At 43.2% G+C, this 16,206-nt stretch overlaps 1 protein-coding gene across 19 annotated transcripts in view; it reads right to left on the minus strand.

Annotated features, from left to right (window-relative positions):
- ZFHX3 (zinc finger homeobox 3) overlaps positions 1-16,206 on the minus strand; it is a 384,144-nt gene that overhangs the window by 75,435 nt on the left and 292,503 nt on the right. For 18 of the 19 annotated variants that reach the window (XM_081923280.1, XM_081923279.1, XM_081923276.1 and 15 more), the window contains one exon: positions 5,980-6,054. The exons of the other annotated variant lie outside the window; for it this stretch is intronic. In XM_081923280.1, coding sequence (XP_081779406.1) covers positions 5,980-6,054 — 75 coding nt within the window. The remainder of the gene's footprint in view (positions 1-5,979; positions 6,055-16,206) is intronic. 19 annotated transcript variants of the gene reach the window in all.

Below are 16,206 nucleotides of genomic sequence, written 5' to 3' on the forward strand. Positions count from 1 at the left end.
TCACATATTTCAATCAAAAACTCCTGATAACAGATCCCAGCGGCACTTCAAAAAGGGCAAATGGAAGAATGAGTCCTTTGTACCGGTGGGCTTCAAGGTTTCTTAGAGCTGCAGCTGGGGAAGACTCTGGGCTTATCCACACTTCCTCTTGTGCCGTTGCTATCCCCCAAGTAAAACAGCTCCTTAGTGCTCTATTGGAGCAGCAATTTGGGTTTTCTACAGATTGATGTTTTCTCTGATTTAGCTCTAAAGATTGGGGTTTTCCCTGGGAAAGCAGCAAGGAAAGGGGGAAACTGCTTGGACTCGTGCCTAGAAAGTGTGGGTCAAGCGGAGAAATGCTCAGATCTGTGTTTTCTAGGCATGGGAGATGCAGAAGTGTGGCTGAGCCCTCTGTCCAAACAATCCACAAATGTATGTTCAAGACCCATGGATAGTTCCCCGTGTTCAGTTGCTAAGGGACAGGTTGCTATACAGTTAAGGACAGAAAATGACTGAGAAAGAGAAATTTTAAGAAAGCTCTGCTGGTGAGCCACATCTTGAAAAGATGTCAGAGAAGAAAGCCCCAAAGGGGCTAACCAAGCAAATGGCTGTGAAAAAAACTTCACGCAACTTAAAGCTCAGGAGGGGAAGGAGAAAGCAGCACTTGCAAGGCTGATCAGGAGTCCAGTAGAACAAAGTAAGACACAGGGGTTGAAGTCAAGGAGAAAGCAGGTCTAGGGGATGCTGGGCTGGGTGTGGGCAAGACCAAAACTATTTTGGGCTGCAAGGTCTGGACTCTAGAAGTTGACAGGTGTGTGGGTATTGTCTGCTAGTTGCGGCTCTTCTATTGCGATTGGTGCACTGTGAACTGGTAAATCTACAGAAGGAAGCAATGAAGGCTAAAGGCAATGGATAATGACAGAATTATACATACTAATTTGAACTGAAAAGCCAGTTCCTTGACTATGATTCTGGTTTCCCAGGGCTGGCCCTCCAGAAGATGTTGAACACCAACTCCCATTAACCTGTCAGCATGGTCAATGGATGGTCAATGATGACGGAAGCTGGAGGGCCACAGGCTCCCCAACTCTAGCTTATCATGAGGAAGGGAGACAAAGAGGGCAGGTGAGAAGCTTTGGGTTCAACCTATAGCAGTAAAAGCACTCAGTAGGTTCTGTGAAGGTCATATATCGGGCCCAGATGTCTTCATGTTGCCAAAATTTTAGGACAACTGCATAGAGACAAGTGAAGGTAGGCTACACAGTTGTTTCAAGGGGGAGTTGCATCTTCAACTTTGCATGCAGTAGAGTCAGACATGCCCCTGTACATTGCAGGACATCTCCGCTTCTGGGTCAAGAAAATTTTCACATGGTGCCCTCAGCTTTTCCCAAATGTGGCTACTGTCAGGCCTCTGTGGTTTCTCCATCATTAAGGTATACATTAAGAGTCAACAAAAAGGTGGCTCAAGGAACTAAGGATAATTCATGCAAAGCAGTTTTAGAGAAAGGGAACAGAAGTCTCCGCAGCAAGTGCCAGAAACTATTGATTAACTGAACACCACAGTTAAGACACATAAAACCAGGACTTAAAAATGAACTCACTTTTATGCTTCTTCTACCCTAACACTGCATGGATCCTAGCTGACATAGTCATACATGGCTTGTTCACATCACTGTTACAGAAGGCTTCTGAGTTTTACAAATAGTTAAACTCCCTTTTATATCTCAGGGCAGATTAGAAATTGCAACTGTCACTGCAGCAAGCAGTAGTAAACCATCTCCCCTGGTCAACTGCTCTGTGAAGCCTGTGCTAAGAGTGGCAGAAGCAAGCAAAGGTGCTGCTGTTGCTGGGACCTCTGAACCCTTCTTCTGCCCCTTCCATAGAACCAAAAGGCAAATCTATTTTAGGGCAGTATTTCAGATTGCTCACCCCTTTGCTTCCCCCCATCCATTCCAGTACAGAAATGGCTGGCCGGCCCAAGGTTTGTTCCTCTACCAACACCTACAGGCAATGGAGTCTCTGACAGGATCCCCCATAAACAACAGAAACACACGGCCGGCAGGTGGATTTTTGCTCCACCCTTGAAGCCTCATTAAAAGCCAATATTGCTCAGCCTAAAGATGGAGAGCTCAGCATAGATTTTACTGAACGTTAAATCAACCAGCAAGCACAGCCAGCAAACTCTGTGGCACTTTAACTTTAAATAATGCAATAATTATTGAATTTCCTTTTTATAACTGAAGTGCTGGAATGTAAACAATGGGGCTGTAATTGCAGGAAGGGGGGATCAATAGAGGCAATCGTTTTCAGCCATGTTAATTGTAAATACAATTGCTCCAAGATGTCAGCCTTGTTCCTCTCGCTCCCAGAATCACCCTAACGGATGACAGAGTCCAACTTTCCCATTACAGCTGTTCGTTCCTTTAAGAGGTTCTCAATCAGGTCTGATCAATCTGTCAAGATAATGCATGGAGTAAGTAAGACTCTTCCAAACACAAACGCCCAATCAATAGCCCCAACTGGCTTAATGAGGAGGGGCTAAAGCCCAGAGGGAGGCAAGAGCCCGGCTGCAGCACAAGCCAGCTAAACAGATCAGTCCTTAACGAGGCTGCTCTGCATGCAGGTTTCAGAGAGCAACACGGCCTCCTCCCGAGGGGCAGGTGGACACGCAGCAGTAGAGATGGGACCAAGCAAGTCTTCCCCAATTGCACAGCAGGCCACAGAATCCTAATTAATCACTCACTACAGCCATTTCGAAAGACAGAAGACTGTTGGGCTGTGGGGCCCTTAGGCTGCACAGAGGAAAGACCAGAAGCCAGCCAGCAGCAACAAGATCAAGAGGCCTAGAAGCAGAAACCATCCCTTTCAGGTGTGTACATGCCAGCCTCCTTGCAGAATAATGGTCTGGAACTATGAACACGCTAGAAGGGGGCAAAGAATGTATGCAGAAGCTACCTTGAACCTGACCATTTCTTTGGTGAGGGCTTCCACAGCTCTTTGGCCATAATGAGAGAAGGCAAGAAAACAAACGTTGGGATAAATCTCCTCAATTCCTAAGCATAAAAATGTGACTATCTTCTCAGAAGTTACAAATCCTTACAGTAGCTTGGTTCACCTAAATGATCATGCCATGTTTATGAGCAAGGCTGAACTGGTGGGGAGTACACATTTTATGAAAAAAACATGCCTCTTATAAAGTTCCCATCCCTGCCACCATTATCCATTTTTTCTGGAAGCCAGCAAAATGGGCTAAAATATCCAGCAAGAGATGCAGGAAGCATTGCCCTCACTCTGATTTGGCTTCATGAAGCCACCTGATTGGCTAGGTGGTATTACTAGGCAGTCCATTTAGAGTGAAGGCAATGCTTCCTGCCCTTACTCTGATTTTGCTCTGTGACAATACAAATATGATTGGTTGCATTATGACTTTGTATCATTATTTTGTCTATGCAATCCCAAACTACCTAGCTTGTAAATTGGCATAGAACCAAGAAGCTTCTAACAAGCTGCAAACAGCACATCTAAAATATTTTTAGATGTTCTTAATATTTTAATTATATTGCTTTGCTACTTTACCATACCACCTATGGGAGGAAGGATGGGGTAGAAATTTAATAATTAATAAAAATAGTTTTTTAATGAAAAGGTATTGGGGGATGAAGCTTAACCTGACACTTCTTGTTGGTGAAAATTCAGCATACATTGTAGCTCCACAAACTAGTGTAGTAGCTCTGGAAGATGGACACACTCACTTGGAAGTTAACAGAAATAACACCTAGAGCACAGATCTAATCCTGTCTTCAGAGACAGAGTTAACAGTACTTGTTTCTCAGCTGCTGGCATGAAGACGTCTGAGGCTCACCATATAATTTAATATGTGTATACCATCAACTTTGTGTGCAAAATTCATTATCCTGGGAAAATTGGGAAAACTGAGGCAAGACCTATAATGTGCCAGTTCAGGGCAACCTTAGATATCCTAGGTCCCATTTAAGTGCTAAACAATCTGCTGCTCTCCACTACAGATGATTCATCCTTAACAGCATCCCCATCATTAGGAGCCATAGCTTAAGGGTAGAGCACATGCTTTGGTGCCAGTGGTCTCTGGTTCAATCTCTGGAATCTCCAAATGCACCAGGAACTGTCAAGAGCAGACTCATTCATCATTTGACTGTACCCATGAGGTGAGGCTTTTGTGACTGCTGTGTCTAACCTGTGGAACATCCTCCCCAAGCAGTCCTATCTATTTAGCCTCATTGCTTGTCTTTTGGTAAGCAGCTAAAACTTGACTTTTCAAGGGAACTTTGCGCTTGAAACAAATCTTCTCTGTGTTTCCCTGCCTCTTTCTGTTATCTATGACTTTTAAAATATTGCTTTAAACTTTATAACTAAGAATCCCCAACAGAAAGGGAGAATATAAATGTTTTAATAAATATGTTAAATTAAAATCACAGAACTTCTGGAGAAGAGATCCTGGTTCTGGACCACTGGGGTGCTAATATTCTCAGTCAAAGGAATGCACACAGCAGATAGTTAACTCTTTATTGTCAAAGAGAATGCTTCTACAGCTCTGGATACCTACACACACCAATTTAGCATCTAGGCAGCTACTCCTAAGTCTATATTTGGCTATTCTGGTCTTTATAATGCTTTCCACTAAATTAAGTGGAAGATAGGACAAGAAATCCGTAATTTCATGCATTTTCCCCTGGACTCCCTGCCCCCCATCTTCGTGGTGTAATACTGAGCATCTTTCAGTCCCCTGGCAAGTTCATATTGCAGATGCTGCATATGTCTGTTAAAGGATAGTGTGTCATGCCAATTTGTTGTGAGGTGTGGAAAATAGTAGAAAAAAACATTTTATCTTCTACTCTTTCAAGTATTTTGTCATGTGTTTTCACAGCCATTACGCACATGATTTCTTTCCTACCTTTCTCCTCCCCAAGCAGCATCAGAAGAAACACATCTTCTTTGCTCAGGTAGCCTGGCCAATGCTAGCTGGCTTACCAAGCTATGTTGGCAGTTTTGTTGCCCACCAGCACTGCAAAACAAGTCTTCACCCGCCTCTGGTCACAACCAGCAGAAACAGAAAATGGATGCACAATCAGATGAACACACACACCACGTTGCGCCCCAACTAGTCAACCAAGCATAACTAGATCAGCCCTACCCCAGAGCCTTGGCAACAGGATACATTCTCTTCTCCAGATTATGTCCCCCTCAGAAACAATTTTACATCCTAGTCACACAAAGGGGTGCAACAATAGCCAGGGGGGGGGGAGGCTTGCTTGTGAAAAGCGCACCTATTGTGTTTCCGAACTAATACAGCCCTAATGACTTGCCAGTATTTAACCAATACTACTACCAAAACTACAGTTTGTTGGTTAGGTGCCTCCTCTTCCTCCTAAAATGATGGTCCAAATATAGGTGTTTCTCCAGCATCTGTACTGAATATAGATGTAGAGGGTTGATTTAGCTTTTTGGCAGCCTTCCAGCCCTCCTATAGCAATCCTTTCACATGTGTATCATCTAAAAATCCATCTAGTTGTTTTCCTACTTCTGATTTATTTATAACTTTCTTTATATCTATAGCAACTGCTCCTCAAAATTCCTTATTTGCTTGCATTATTGACAATTCATATTTGCATTTACAGAGTTTGTGTTCTTATTTTCCATATTTGGGCAAGACTTCTATTTCTTAAAAGGAATATCTCTTGCCTCTTACAGCCATCTTTATTCTTATTTAATGACATTGGGTTTTGGACTGGTTTGTGCTCATTCTAATTTACAATATACAATTTATTGGAACCTCTACTATAATACGTTTTTTTAAAACCTCTATGCTCTCTCTCCTTTTTTGCTTTTTTCCAGCCATATCTATCTATCTCCTCCTCTGAAAATCAATTTATTATGTTAACACATTTTGGACAGTATGCATGTATGCATGGAGAATCTGTTAGCATTGTAGTCAGCGTTTCCAAACAGTTCAACAACACTTACATCTTGCACCAGATCCAGGGCATCATATAGGATTAAATCAAGAGTCGCCTCTCCTCTTGTCGGTTCCATGGCTAACTGTTAAGACACAATCATTTATCATGTCTAGAAATTTTGACACATTGTCATGGCCTAAATTTACATTTAGCTGGTCACTGTGAGGGCCATTCATTACAATTTTTAGTTTGGATGCCTCCCAGTTTCCTTCTACCTCATTGTTTTGTTCAGAGTGTGGGTGTTATAAGACAGGACAAACCAAGGACTGTATTAGTGTAGTCAGAAATACTGTATAAGGATACTTGTACTCTTCTCATGCCACCTCTTTGATAGGCTGGGCTCTCCTGCCTTGCTTCTTTCAGAAAGAGGTTGACTGACCTGCTAGCGTTATTCTCCTCTGGCCTCGGTGCAAGCTTTCAACAAGCATGTAGCCTAGCTAGAAGAGAGATCCAGACATGGGAAATCCTCTTTCCCACACACAACACTCATTCCAGCACCAGGACAATTTGAACTGGAATTTGGGGGGGGGGGTGTTTCCTGCTTCACATGTTTCTTTGCCCCACATTTAGTAAACAAAAACTACAGCATATCATGTTAATTTTAAATGCTACCGAGCTATATTTTAAAAAGATTCCAATAGCCAAAAGTAATCAAACTTAAATATTTGACTGGTGGGGGCTGGGGGAATCAATAAGGTACACAAAGCATGGTTTAAATGTTATTGTTATTTTATTAATACTTTAAAGTGTTTTAAAACATAACAAACTCAATAGAAACACACATCACTGACTTTAGATTTTAAAGGGCAGGTGGACTAAGCTCTGAAAACTGTTAACATATTATTTGTTGTTATACCTGTGCATATATATTTGTGCTTCCTAGCGAAAGTCACCTGGAAAAGCTTAATTAAGATTTTGTTTTAGATTTGATTGGCATTGTATCCATTCCAGCCCCCACTTGATCTGTATTGTGTTCATTCATTTTGTTATCAGTCAATTCAATGAAACATTTTTAAAGCAGATAATTTTCTAGTAGTGAAAAGATTTTCCTTCCAAAAGCTTTTCTGTGCCACATCACTGCTGCACACACCATTGCAATGACCATCAAGATCTGAAAGGACTGTCCAGGGACTGATGAGGGCCGGAGTCATAATGATAAAGAAGTTGTAATCAAAAGACAGTGAGCATGCAGCAGGTTCAGGGACTTCCTCCAATCCGTAGAACAAATTCCCCCCCTCCAGCCTTAACTGTACTTGAACCTTAAAGCAGCAGCATCAGTAACTGAGTTGTCCTGTAACCAAGATTTGAAAACCTCATGAAGTAGTAGACTGATCATCATCAGTCAATAATTCAGACCACATTCTGGATAAAAATTCTTTCAATAAATAAACCTAATAATATCTAATGAGTAAATCAGAAGACAACAACAGTATCCATTCCACAAGAGATGGATATGCAGAAGGGGAAGGCTGTAAACAGACCAGCTTGGGTTTCTGTTAAAACTAGGCAGCTTGGATAGATATCAACATCTACCAAAAAAATTAAGTATTAGGAAAAAATTATGCAGAACTTAGAAAGGTTGTGGAATTTCCTTCCTAGGATATTTTTCAAGAAAAGGATTGCAGACTAAAAAACACAACAGGAATAATATGAGTGAGTATGAGGTGTTATTTTTTATATATATAAATAAAGTATTTCATTATTGAAACAGTATTATGCCTTCACATTTACTCTATTCTTTTATTAAAAAATACAAGTTGCCGATCTTGCATATCCTTGCATTTAGTATACATCCAAAAGGAAATAATAAATAAATAAATAAATAAATAAATAAATAAATGACATGACTAGGATATCCTGACTCAGCTCTGAGGTTGGCTTCAACACTTGCATACATTAAACCTCAACATAAGATTTTCATCACTTCAGCTCTTAAGGTTTTACACCCTGTCTTCTACTTATCACACAAACACCCTTGTCAGAATCATAAAAACCTCCTGTCTATATACCATCTGGCAATAAGCAAGTTGCATGGATTAATTACTTTTTATCAGAACAACTTTGTGTCTTTAGAAATCTGGAGGTTCAGCCAGGAGATGAAAAGGTAGTGTGAATCAAATCTTGGTAGTGCTCTCTTGCTCTGCCTATTTGTGTCCACTGCTCACTAAAGGAGCACTTTGCCAACTAGATCTAGAAACCAGCTAACACCCCCAATTCCTTGCCCACACAGCTTGTTCTGAGATAAGCTTCTACTGGGAACCCCAAGGCAGAAGCACTCCAGAAATGACCCCAGAGTAGCTTCAATGGGCTAGTCTTGGATAAAGGCAGAACACCAAGAAGTCCCAAAGCACCTGACAAAGGCAGCTTTAGTTGGACACTCAAGTGAGACCAGGGACTTGCTGCATGAGCTCCAAGAATGTAAGACACATGAGATACAGCCTATTGAAGGGGTCACTAGTTCAGTGTTTCCCAACCTTGTGCCTCCAGCTGTTTTTGAACTACAACTCCCATCATCCCTGACTAGCAAGACCAGTGGCAAGGGATGATGGGAACTGTAGTCCAAAAACAGCTGGAGGCACAAGGTTGGGAAACACTGCACTAGTTTATGGACAACTGAGGAGCACAACATCGTCAAGATTCATGCAAGTTGAAACAGGTCCACATAAGTGGGGGCAATTCTGCAACCCTCCCTGGGAAACAAGGGCCACTTGAACTATGGTCACTAACTTTTGTGAGACTTGCTTCTGTTGGAAAGAATCAGTCCCAATTTCTCCCATCCTACGCTCAGTCAAAGGCACAACAGATCTTCTTCTGGGTTGTTCATTTCCCAATAAACACATTTACTTCAAGTCATTTATTTAATGCATATAGTAGCTATATTGTCACTGGGCAACCAATTGATGGTGTGTAACAGAAACAAAGACATATATTCTGGAGGCCAAACAAAGGCCTATCTCATTCTAAGAAATGAGATAGTAATTAATGCACAGTGCCTACCAATGAGTGCATGAACTTGATTATAGGGGGTGATCTCAGAGCAGTGCTAGAATACAAAAGTATTCAGTAGGCACTCATCCAAGTAGGAGTTCTGGGACCCAGCATAAAGTCCTTGCCCCCGGTGGCAGTTCTGGATAGCCCACTGAGCCCCCACTGAGCTACCCAGTAGCTGGGTAGTACTCAGCTACCCTGAGGCATCTTGTCAGTCCCCAACGTAAATCCCTCCATGCCTCAACCCAACTATACCTCTTCATGTCATGTGGGAAATCCAAAGCCAACGGCAGGAAATTCAGATTTGGGTCATATCCACACCCAATACACCATACATTTAAAGCACTCTTATACCACTTTAACAATCATAATTCCCCCCAAAGAATTCTGGGAACTGTACTTTATTAAGGGTACTGACCTCACAGAGCTACAATTCTCAATGCCTTTAACAAACTAGAGTTCCCAGGATTCTTCATGGCTGTTAAAGTGTCATAACAGTGCTCTAAATGTACCATGTAGATGTGAGCCTAGTTGCCAGGAGCCGTCATCCACAGGAGTCTACTTAGGAGGAAGGAAAAGCCTGAGAGGGACCAGGTGTACCTTATAACCTAGCAAGTGACCAGGAAGGAGCATCTCTCAGTCTCCCTTGGGCCTCTACTGCGATCAGTCTCCTCTGGGAAGCCCTAGTCCCAGCGCTTTACCTTGGGCTTGTTTCCCTTGGGTTTAGGGTCCCTCCAGGATCAGAACATCCATGCTATGGATTTTTAGCAGTTACAGCATCAGATTGAGACTGGAGAGGCCCAAGTTCCAATCCCTATTTGTGGGGCAATTGTTTCAGTGAAACACTCAGTAGCCCAGCCAACTAGTTTTATCATTAACCATGTTCACAGAAGGGATGTGCAAATGCTAAAACATGCAAATTAGAGGCATCCAACTAAAGTGAAGGCCCAACTTGGCTATTTTCTTTACTCACGGCAGCAATCCACCTGCATAGGCAATGTTAAATTGTAAGCCAATAACTTGGAGATCAGACATGTGGCAAATTTTACATTTGCTGATCAAGAAGGTAGCATTGGTTTTCATCTCAATGCTTTTTTTATGAGGGGCACTAGCACACCATCAGATTCATATTATAAGAACATATTGCCCTAGTGCACAATTGAGAAAGTGGTGGGACAGATCCATGACCTCCTAAGATACACAAGCTAACTATTACTGTGCACAAAGCATTCCACTACTAAAGTGCGAACTGACCTCAGAGAACACCTTTCTACCATCATGGTATGCTTTCAATTGTAAGCCTGAAGGCAGAGCCTTTGCTTTAAATTTTTGTAGAATGCCTAGCAATTTTAGTTGCTTCATATTAGAATAATTCATGCATGCATGCATACATGCATGCATACATACATACATACATACATACATACAATACATACATACATACAGGGTTAACATTAGAATTTAGGATTTCCACATATCCAAAACATCAAGGGCTTTCGGAAGCCATCAATAACCTCTTTTCCCTTGGGGAGAGTCTTTGAAGTTTGGCCTGCAGTCCACAATGAAAAGCTAAACTGTTTGGGTAATTTTACCTAAAGAGGGGGAAATGAGGGGTGTGTGTAGGAAAGCAGGTATAAAACTGAACATTTTGGAAAAAGAAAAGGGTTTTTTTCTCTCCTCTCTTTCATTCTACTAGAATTTGTAGACATAATACTAGAACCTACTGGGTTCATTCAATGAATCTGAAGATTCAGGACAGACAAAAGTACTTATTTACAATGTGTTCAGGTGCAGTCTATAGAACTTGCTCCCGCAAGAGCCAGAGATGGCCAGCAACAGGGAAGGCTTCAAAAGGGGATTAGACAAATTCATGGAGGACAAGGCTGTTGATGGCTACTAGCCATGGTGGCCATGTTCTATCTTCACTACAAGAGGAAGTATTCCTTGGAATACCAGTTGCTGAGAATCAGAAGTGGGGAGAGCACTGTTCTGCTCTCATCCAGCTTGTGGGCTTTCCAGAAGAGGCATCTGATTGGGCATTGAAAGAGCAGGATGCTGGACTAGATAGGCCCCCTTTGGCCTGATCCAGCTACAGCCAGGTCTCTTCTTACGTTCTTTCACACAACACATACATTAACGTTTTAAAAAAATATGCTTTTTATTAGTTTTCTTACTTAACACACAATAGATTAACAAAAATCATAACAGAAAAAAGAACAAAATCAATAAGTTCTTACAAAAGAACTTATGCCGCCATATTCTTCATTTCCATTTCCTTATCTTCCCTAGTAGACTTCTGTCTTCCTCAAAGCAGGTCTGTCTTATCTATTTGTTAAAACTGCTTCTTTAATCATTTCATTGTTTCTTCTGTTATTTGAATACTATACAGTGGTACCTCAGGTTAATTCATTCTGGAGGTCCATTCTTAACCTGAAACTGTTCTTAAGCTGAAGCACAACTTTAGCTAATGGGGCCTCCTGCTGCCGCTGCTGAACGACTTCTGTTCTCATCCTGAAGCAAAGTTCTTAACCCGAGGTACTATTTTTGGGTTAGCAGAGTCTGTAACCTGAAGGGTATGTAACCCGAGGTACCACTGTACTTCTAATCCATATTGTAATTTGCGAAAATTAATCAAAGCATGTCCAGGTTTTGATCTGAGGGCACTGTTTTTTAAAATATTCCTTATAAATTTCCCACTCCTTTTTGAACTTTTGGTTTGGTTGTCTCCTAATTGTCTCCGTCATTAACTTGTGGGAATTGCTGCCACAATATACAGAGGTGGCCACTTGTTTAAAAGTAAAGGGACCCCTGACCATTAGGTACAGTCGTGACTGACTCTGGCAAACGAGAGCAGCATACAGAATCACCGTTTACCTTCCCGCCAGACTTTGACGTGCTTTCGAACGGCTAGGTTGGCAGGAGCAGGGACCGAGCAACGGGAGCTCACCCCGTTGCGGGGATTTGAACAGCCGACCTTCTGATCGGCAAGTCCTAGGCTCTGTGGTTTAGCCCACAGTGCCACCCGCATCCCTAGGCCACTTGTTTAGTGGGCTTCAAAAGCTTATTAGGCAAAATAATGGGAGGATGCACCAATCAACTGCTGTTGGCCACCAGAGCTAATTGAACCCTCCTTGTTTAGAAGACATGGGTTGCTATTGAATGAAAGTTGCTTGAGGGCCACAGTTGGGAAGGGCTGTTGTCTTCATGCCCTGCTTATGGGAAGACAGGAGACAAGATAAGCTGGACTTTCAGCAACCAGGCTCTTCTTAGGTTCAAGGAGCCAAGTCACATTTTGAGATGGCTCCCAAGGCCCAGCTGACCTGACTTTAAGGAGAATTACTTTGTAAGCCCCTGATCCACGACATTAAAAAATATGATTTTGGTACATCTCAGTGTCACTCAAGAACCTGCCCTGTTTGTAGTGGTTGCCATGCAGTGAGAGAAAAGACCCCTTTCTGACCCCAGTAGACCACCACTCACTGAATCACATTTTAAGGAATCTATTCTCAGTCTCAAGTCTAGAAAATTTGTTTGGTTTCCACCACATTTCTGTGGAGAATATCCCAGAATAATACTTTTTAACTACCTGTTGATTTGTTTACACCAGGCTTCCTCAAACTAGGCCCTCCAGATGTTTTGAGACTACAATTCCCATCATCCCTGACCACTGGTCCTGCTAGCTAAGAATCATGGGAGTTGTAGGCCAAAGACATCTGGAGGGCCGAGTTTGAGGAAGCCTGGTTTACACCCAGCTTGTAACCACTGTTTCTTACAATCACAGCTTTGCATTTTACTTTAAGGTCAAGTTTCAGAAGCCCCCTTCCTGTAGCAACTAAAAAATGCAAACATGAAAACAGGGCTCAGAAAAGCATGCTGAAGAGACAGCCTTCACTTGCTTGGCAAGAGAATCTCGCACATCTGGCCCCAACTGTTTCTGCTGTACTTTGCTGAAGCCAAATAAGGAGCTGCCTCATGCAAAGCTCATTTATATGCCTGCACAGTTGCAGCACACATCTGCCTGGGAACCCACATTTTTGGAGAAGCCTCATGAAGGCAAACAGCCACAGCACCGCACAACAGGATCCCCGCCAAGCTGGGGGTGGGGACTCCGTGGTTCTCCAGCTCTCCTACAACCTCCCTTCATCACATGCTGAGCAGCAGCAAGCACTTTCCATGCCAGGCACTACTCCGCCTGTTGAAAGAGGCAAGCATTGTGCTTGCTCCCCACTCAGCCCCCCGAGGCTAACCACAATCCTTTGAGAGGCTCATGTATTTACAAACTGAGGCATGTCAAAATCAAAGGGGATACCATATGACATAATTCGCATTAAATACAAGCAGGCTGACAATTTATAGTGTCAGCCCAGAGAAGGTGGGGAGAGCTAAGACGTGGTAATTATTTAATTCCTGCTTAAACCAACAGCAGCTTTGCCTTCAGGAGTGCTGAAATAGGCAGGCCTTGGGGGCTGTGCTGGCAGCCAGCTGATGCCAAGGCCTGGCACCAGGCCAGGACTTAGATAACAGGCAGCTTAACTATTTATAGACACTTCACACCAGAATGTTAACTAGAGGAGGGGGTGTCCCTTCCACCTGCAGGCAGCTGCTGCTCAGATAGAACACTACCCACTACCAAAGCAGCAGAGGGCAGTTTTTAAGGGTGACAACTTGAAGACTTCCCAGGCTCTGGCACAAGAAACCCTTATCATAGCCAAAGACCTCACAGACAGCCATAGAACATCAACCTCAGCAGCAGTTCCTAATAACAGGATTTGGGGAGCAGGTAGGAAGCTATGCTCTACCTCAACTCTTCCACACACATTTCTGATTTTGAGACCCCCAGACACCTAAGCCTTTTGCTTCCAGCTACAAAGGCTTTGTGCACAGGGGATCCAAACACTCCCCCCCCCGAATGCTTTGCCTTATACATGGTTCAGGTGGGGCCTGCAACAGAACCCCTGCAGCCATGAGCCAGAAACATCCATTGGAAGGTGAGCAATGGATTTCTCAATGCCCAAGAGTGGCTGTATCTGTGCTGGTGGAGCCTCTGCGCAGATTCTGGCTGTGTATAAATGGCAACACCTCATCCTCTCTTCTACCTCATTAACTGAAACACATTAAAACAAGGGTGCACTGGGAGTAGGAAATGAGACTGTTAAACCAAGCTGATATAATCCTCATCAGCTGTGGGCAACGAGGCCGCATCAATTATGCTGAATCAAGTGCAGTAACCATGATTTACAGGAGGCTCCAAGACCCCAAGCAGCACTCCTGTGCCTTGGACCATATTTCTCTCTCCTGGCTCCTTTCAAGTGCTTCTCTTCGGCTCTTCTGCTACTAGCACCTGCTGGGTTTGTGGCTTTTGCCTTCTTTTCCATGAGACTCAGTTCCTATAGCCACAACAGCCCTCAGGCAAAATCCACCTTCAGATAAATACTCAGTCAAAAAAACAATGGCCTGCTTTCTGTCCAGAGAGGCAGCAGAGGCACCTCCCTCCTGCCCACACTAGCATGGAAGCACAGCAGGTGAACTCACCTCAAGGAGTAACTGCAAGGCTGTCATGGGAAACATCCCATTAGTCCCTCAGCAAATGATTTAGAAATATAGTTGCACATTTGGGACAAATCAGAACTCAACTCAAACTAGAACACAATTTAGGGACTTATGCCGTGGCAATAATGATGTCAAAGCAAGCTTACTTTCCCATCGCCATTGTGCCCTGCAGTCTCATCCAGCGAAGTTATTTCGTGTAACCACGGGCCTGATGCCTCATGAGCCTTAAGGGGGAGTAGGAGGAATCCTCAGTAACCTATTGTTACTAGTCTTAGTGTACGTTCTGTGGCGTTACCTAGAGCAACTACTTGTTCTTACTTTTCAATTTGTACAGCCCAAGGATGTGGACAGGTGAGGCCTACCATGTGTGTGTGTGTGTGTCCCTGGGCCTTTCTGACTGGTAAAAACAGTGAGGAGGAGAAACTGGCTAATTAAGGAAAGTGGTAAATGCCTCCTTACATAAGGGTGTGGTTTCACCAAGCCTTAAAAAAGCCATTATTGAAAAAGCCTTCCCTGAATCCCACTCAATTGAATAATTTCTGGTCAGTCTAACATTCTATTTCTGGGCCAGGTGCTTCAACACAAAATGGTCTCTCAGCTCCAAAATGGTCTCTCAGCTGCATGAAACACATTATCAAGGCCACTTTAAATCCATATTCAAACCTGGTTAAGGGATTGAAACAATTTTGATCACCTTAGCTGATGTCCTATGCCAGGAACTAGAAAAGGGAAATACATCCCTATTGGTTTCATTGACTTGATACCATTATTGCCCAGGGTATCCTACTGAGATGTTGCTCAGTGGTTCAAGTTTTACCTGGACAGCTGGTTCCAAAAGGTGGTGCTGGGAGGCTCCTGCCTTGCCCCTTGGCTAGTGCCCTATGGTGCCCCCAGAGGGTTCTGTTCTGTTTTCCATGATGTTTAAGCTTCTAATCTACATGAACCCACAAGGAAAGACTATCCTGGGATTTTTTAGAGCGAGTAGTATTCTCTCCTGAAGAATCAGGCTAGCAGTTTGGGTTACTCCAGGATTCTAATCTGTGTTTGGATACACAGGTGGCAACTGTTGGCATTAATGCATTTGCACAACTTCAGCTGGAGCACCAACTGTATCTTTTCTTTGTGATATCAAACTTGGCCATGGTGACACAGAGGATTGGAGTTGGATAAGACCTTAGAGAAAATTTAGTTCACCCCCTGCTCAGTGCAGGGTTTGCAATGTAGGACTCTGCAACTACAGCATCCCTGTCATATGGACAACCTTGGGGGGGGGACCACCCAACACTTTCCAAGGCTGTCTGTTCCACTACCTTAGTATCTCCTGATGTTTAGTGAAATCCACTTCTTTGCAATTTCCATCCATTAGTTCCAATGCCCAAGTCTGCTCTATTTTCTGCATAACAGACCTCAGGTATCTGAAGAAGAGCTATCATGTCTTCCTTCCTTTTTCCTTCTCCAGGCTAAGCATGCCCTGAAGATCTTGCTTCCTGGGCAGGTGGTCTTTCAGGATTTAAGATATGCAAGAGAAATTCACTTCTGGCAGGGATAGCCTTGAGAAGAAATGGAAGCACCATCCTGTTCAGCTGTGCCACTGACACAGCCACCACACTACCCCTCTCTGTTGGTACTGGTGCCAATTTATGGCACGATCTTGCTAAGATCTTATGAGATCTCCCACACCATGTGAGATCTTTCA

The sequence above is a fragment of the Podarcis melisellensis genome, assembly GCF_964234715.1.
Source record: "Podarcis melisellensis genome assembly, chromosome: 8".
Lineage (NCBI taxonomy): Eukaryota > Metazoa > Chordata > Lepidosauria > Squamata > Lacertidae > Podarcis > Podarcis melisellensis.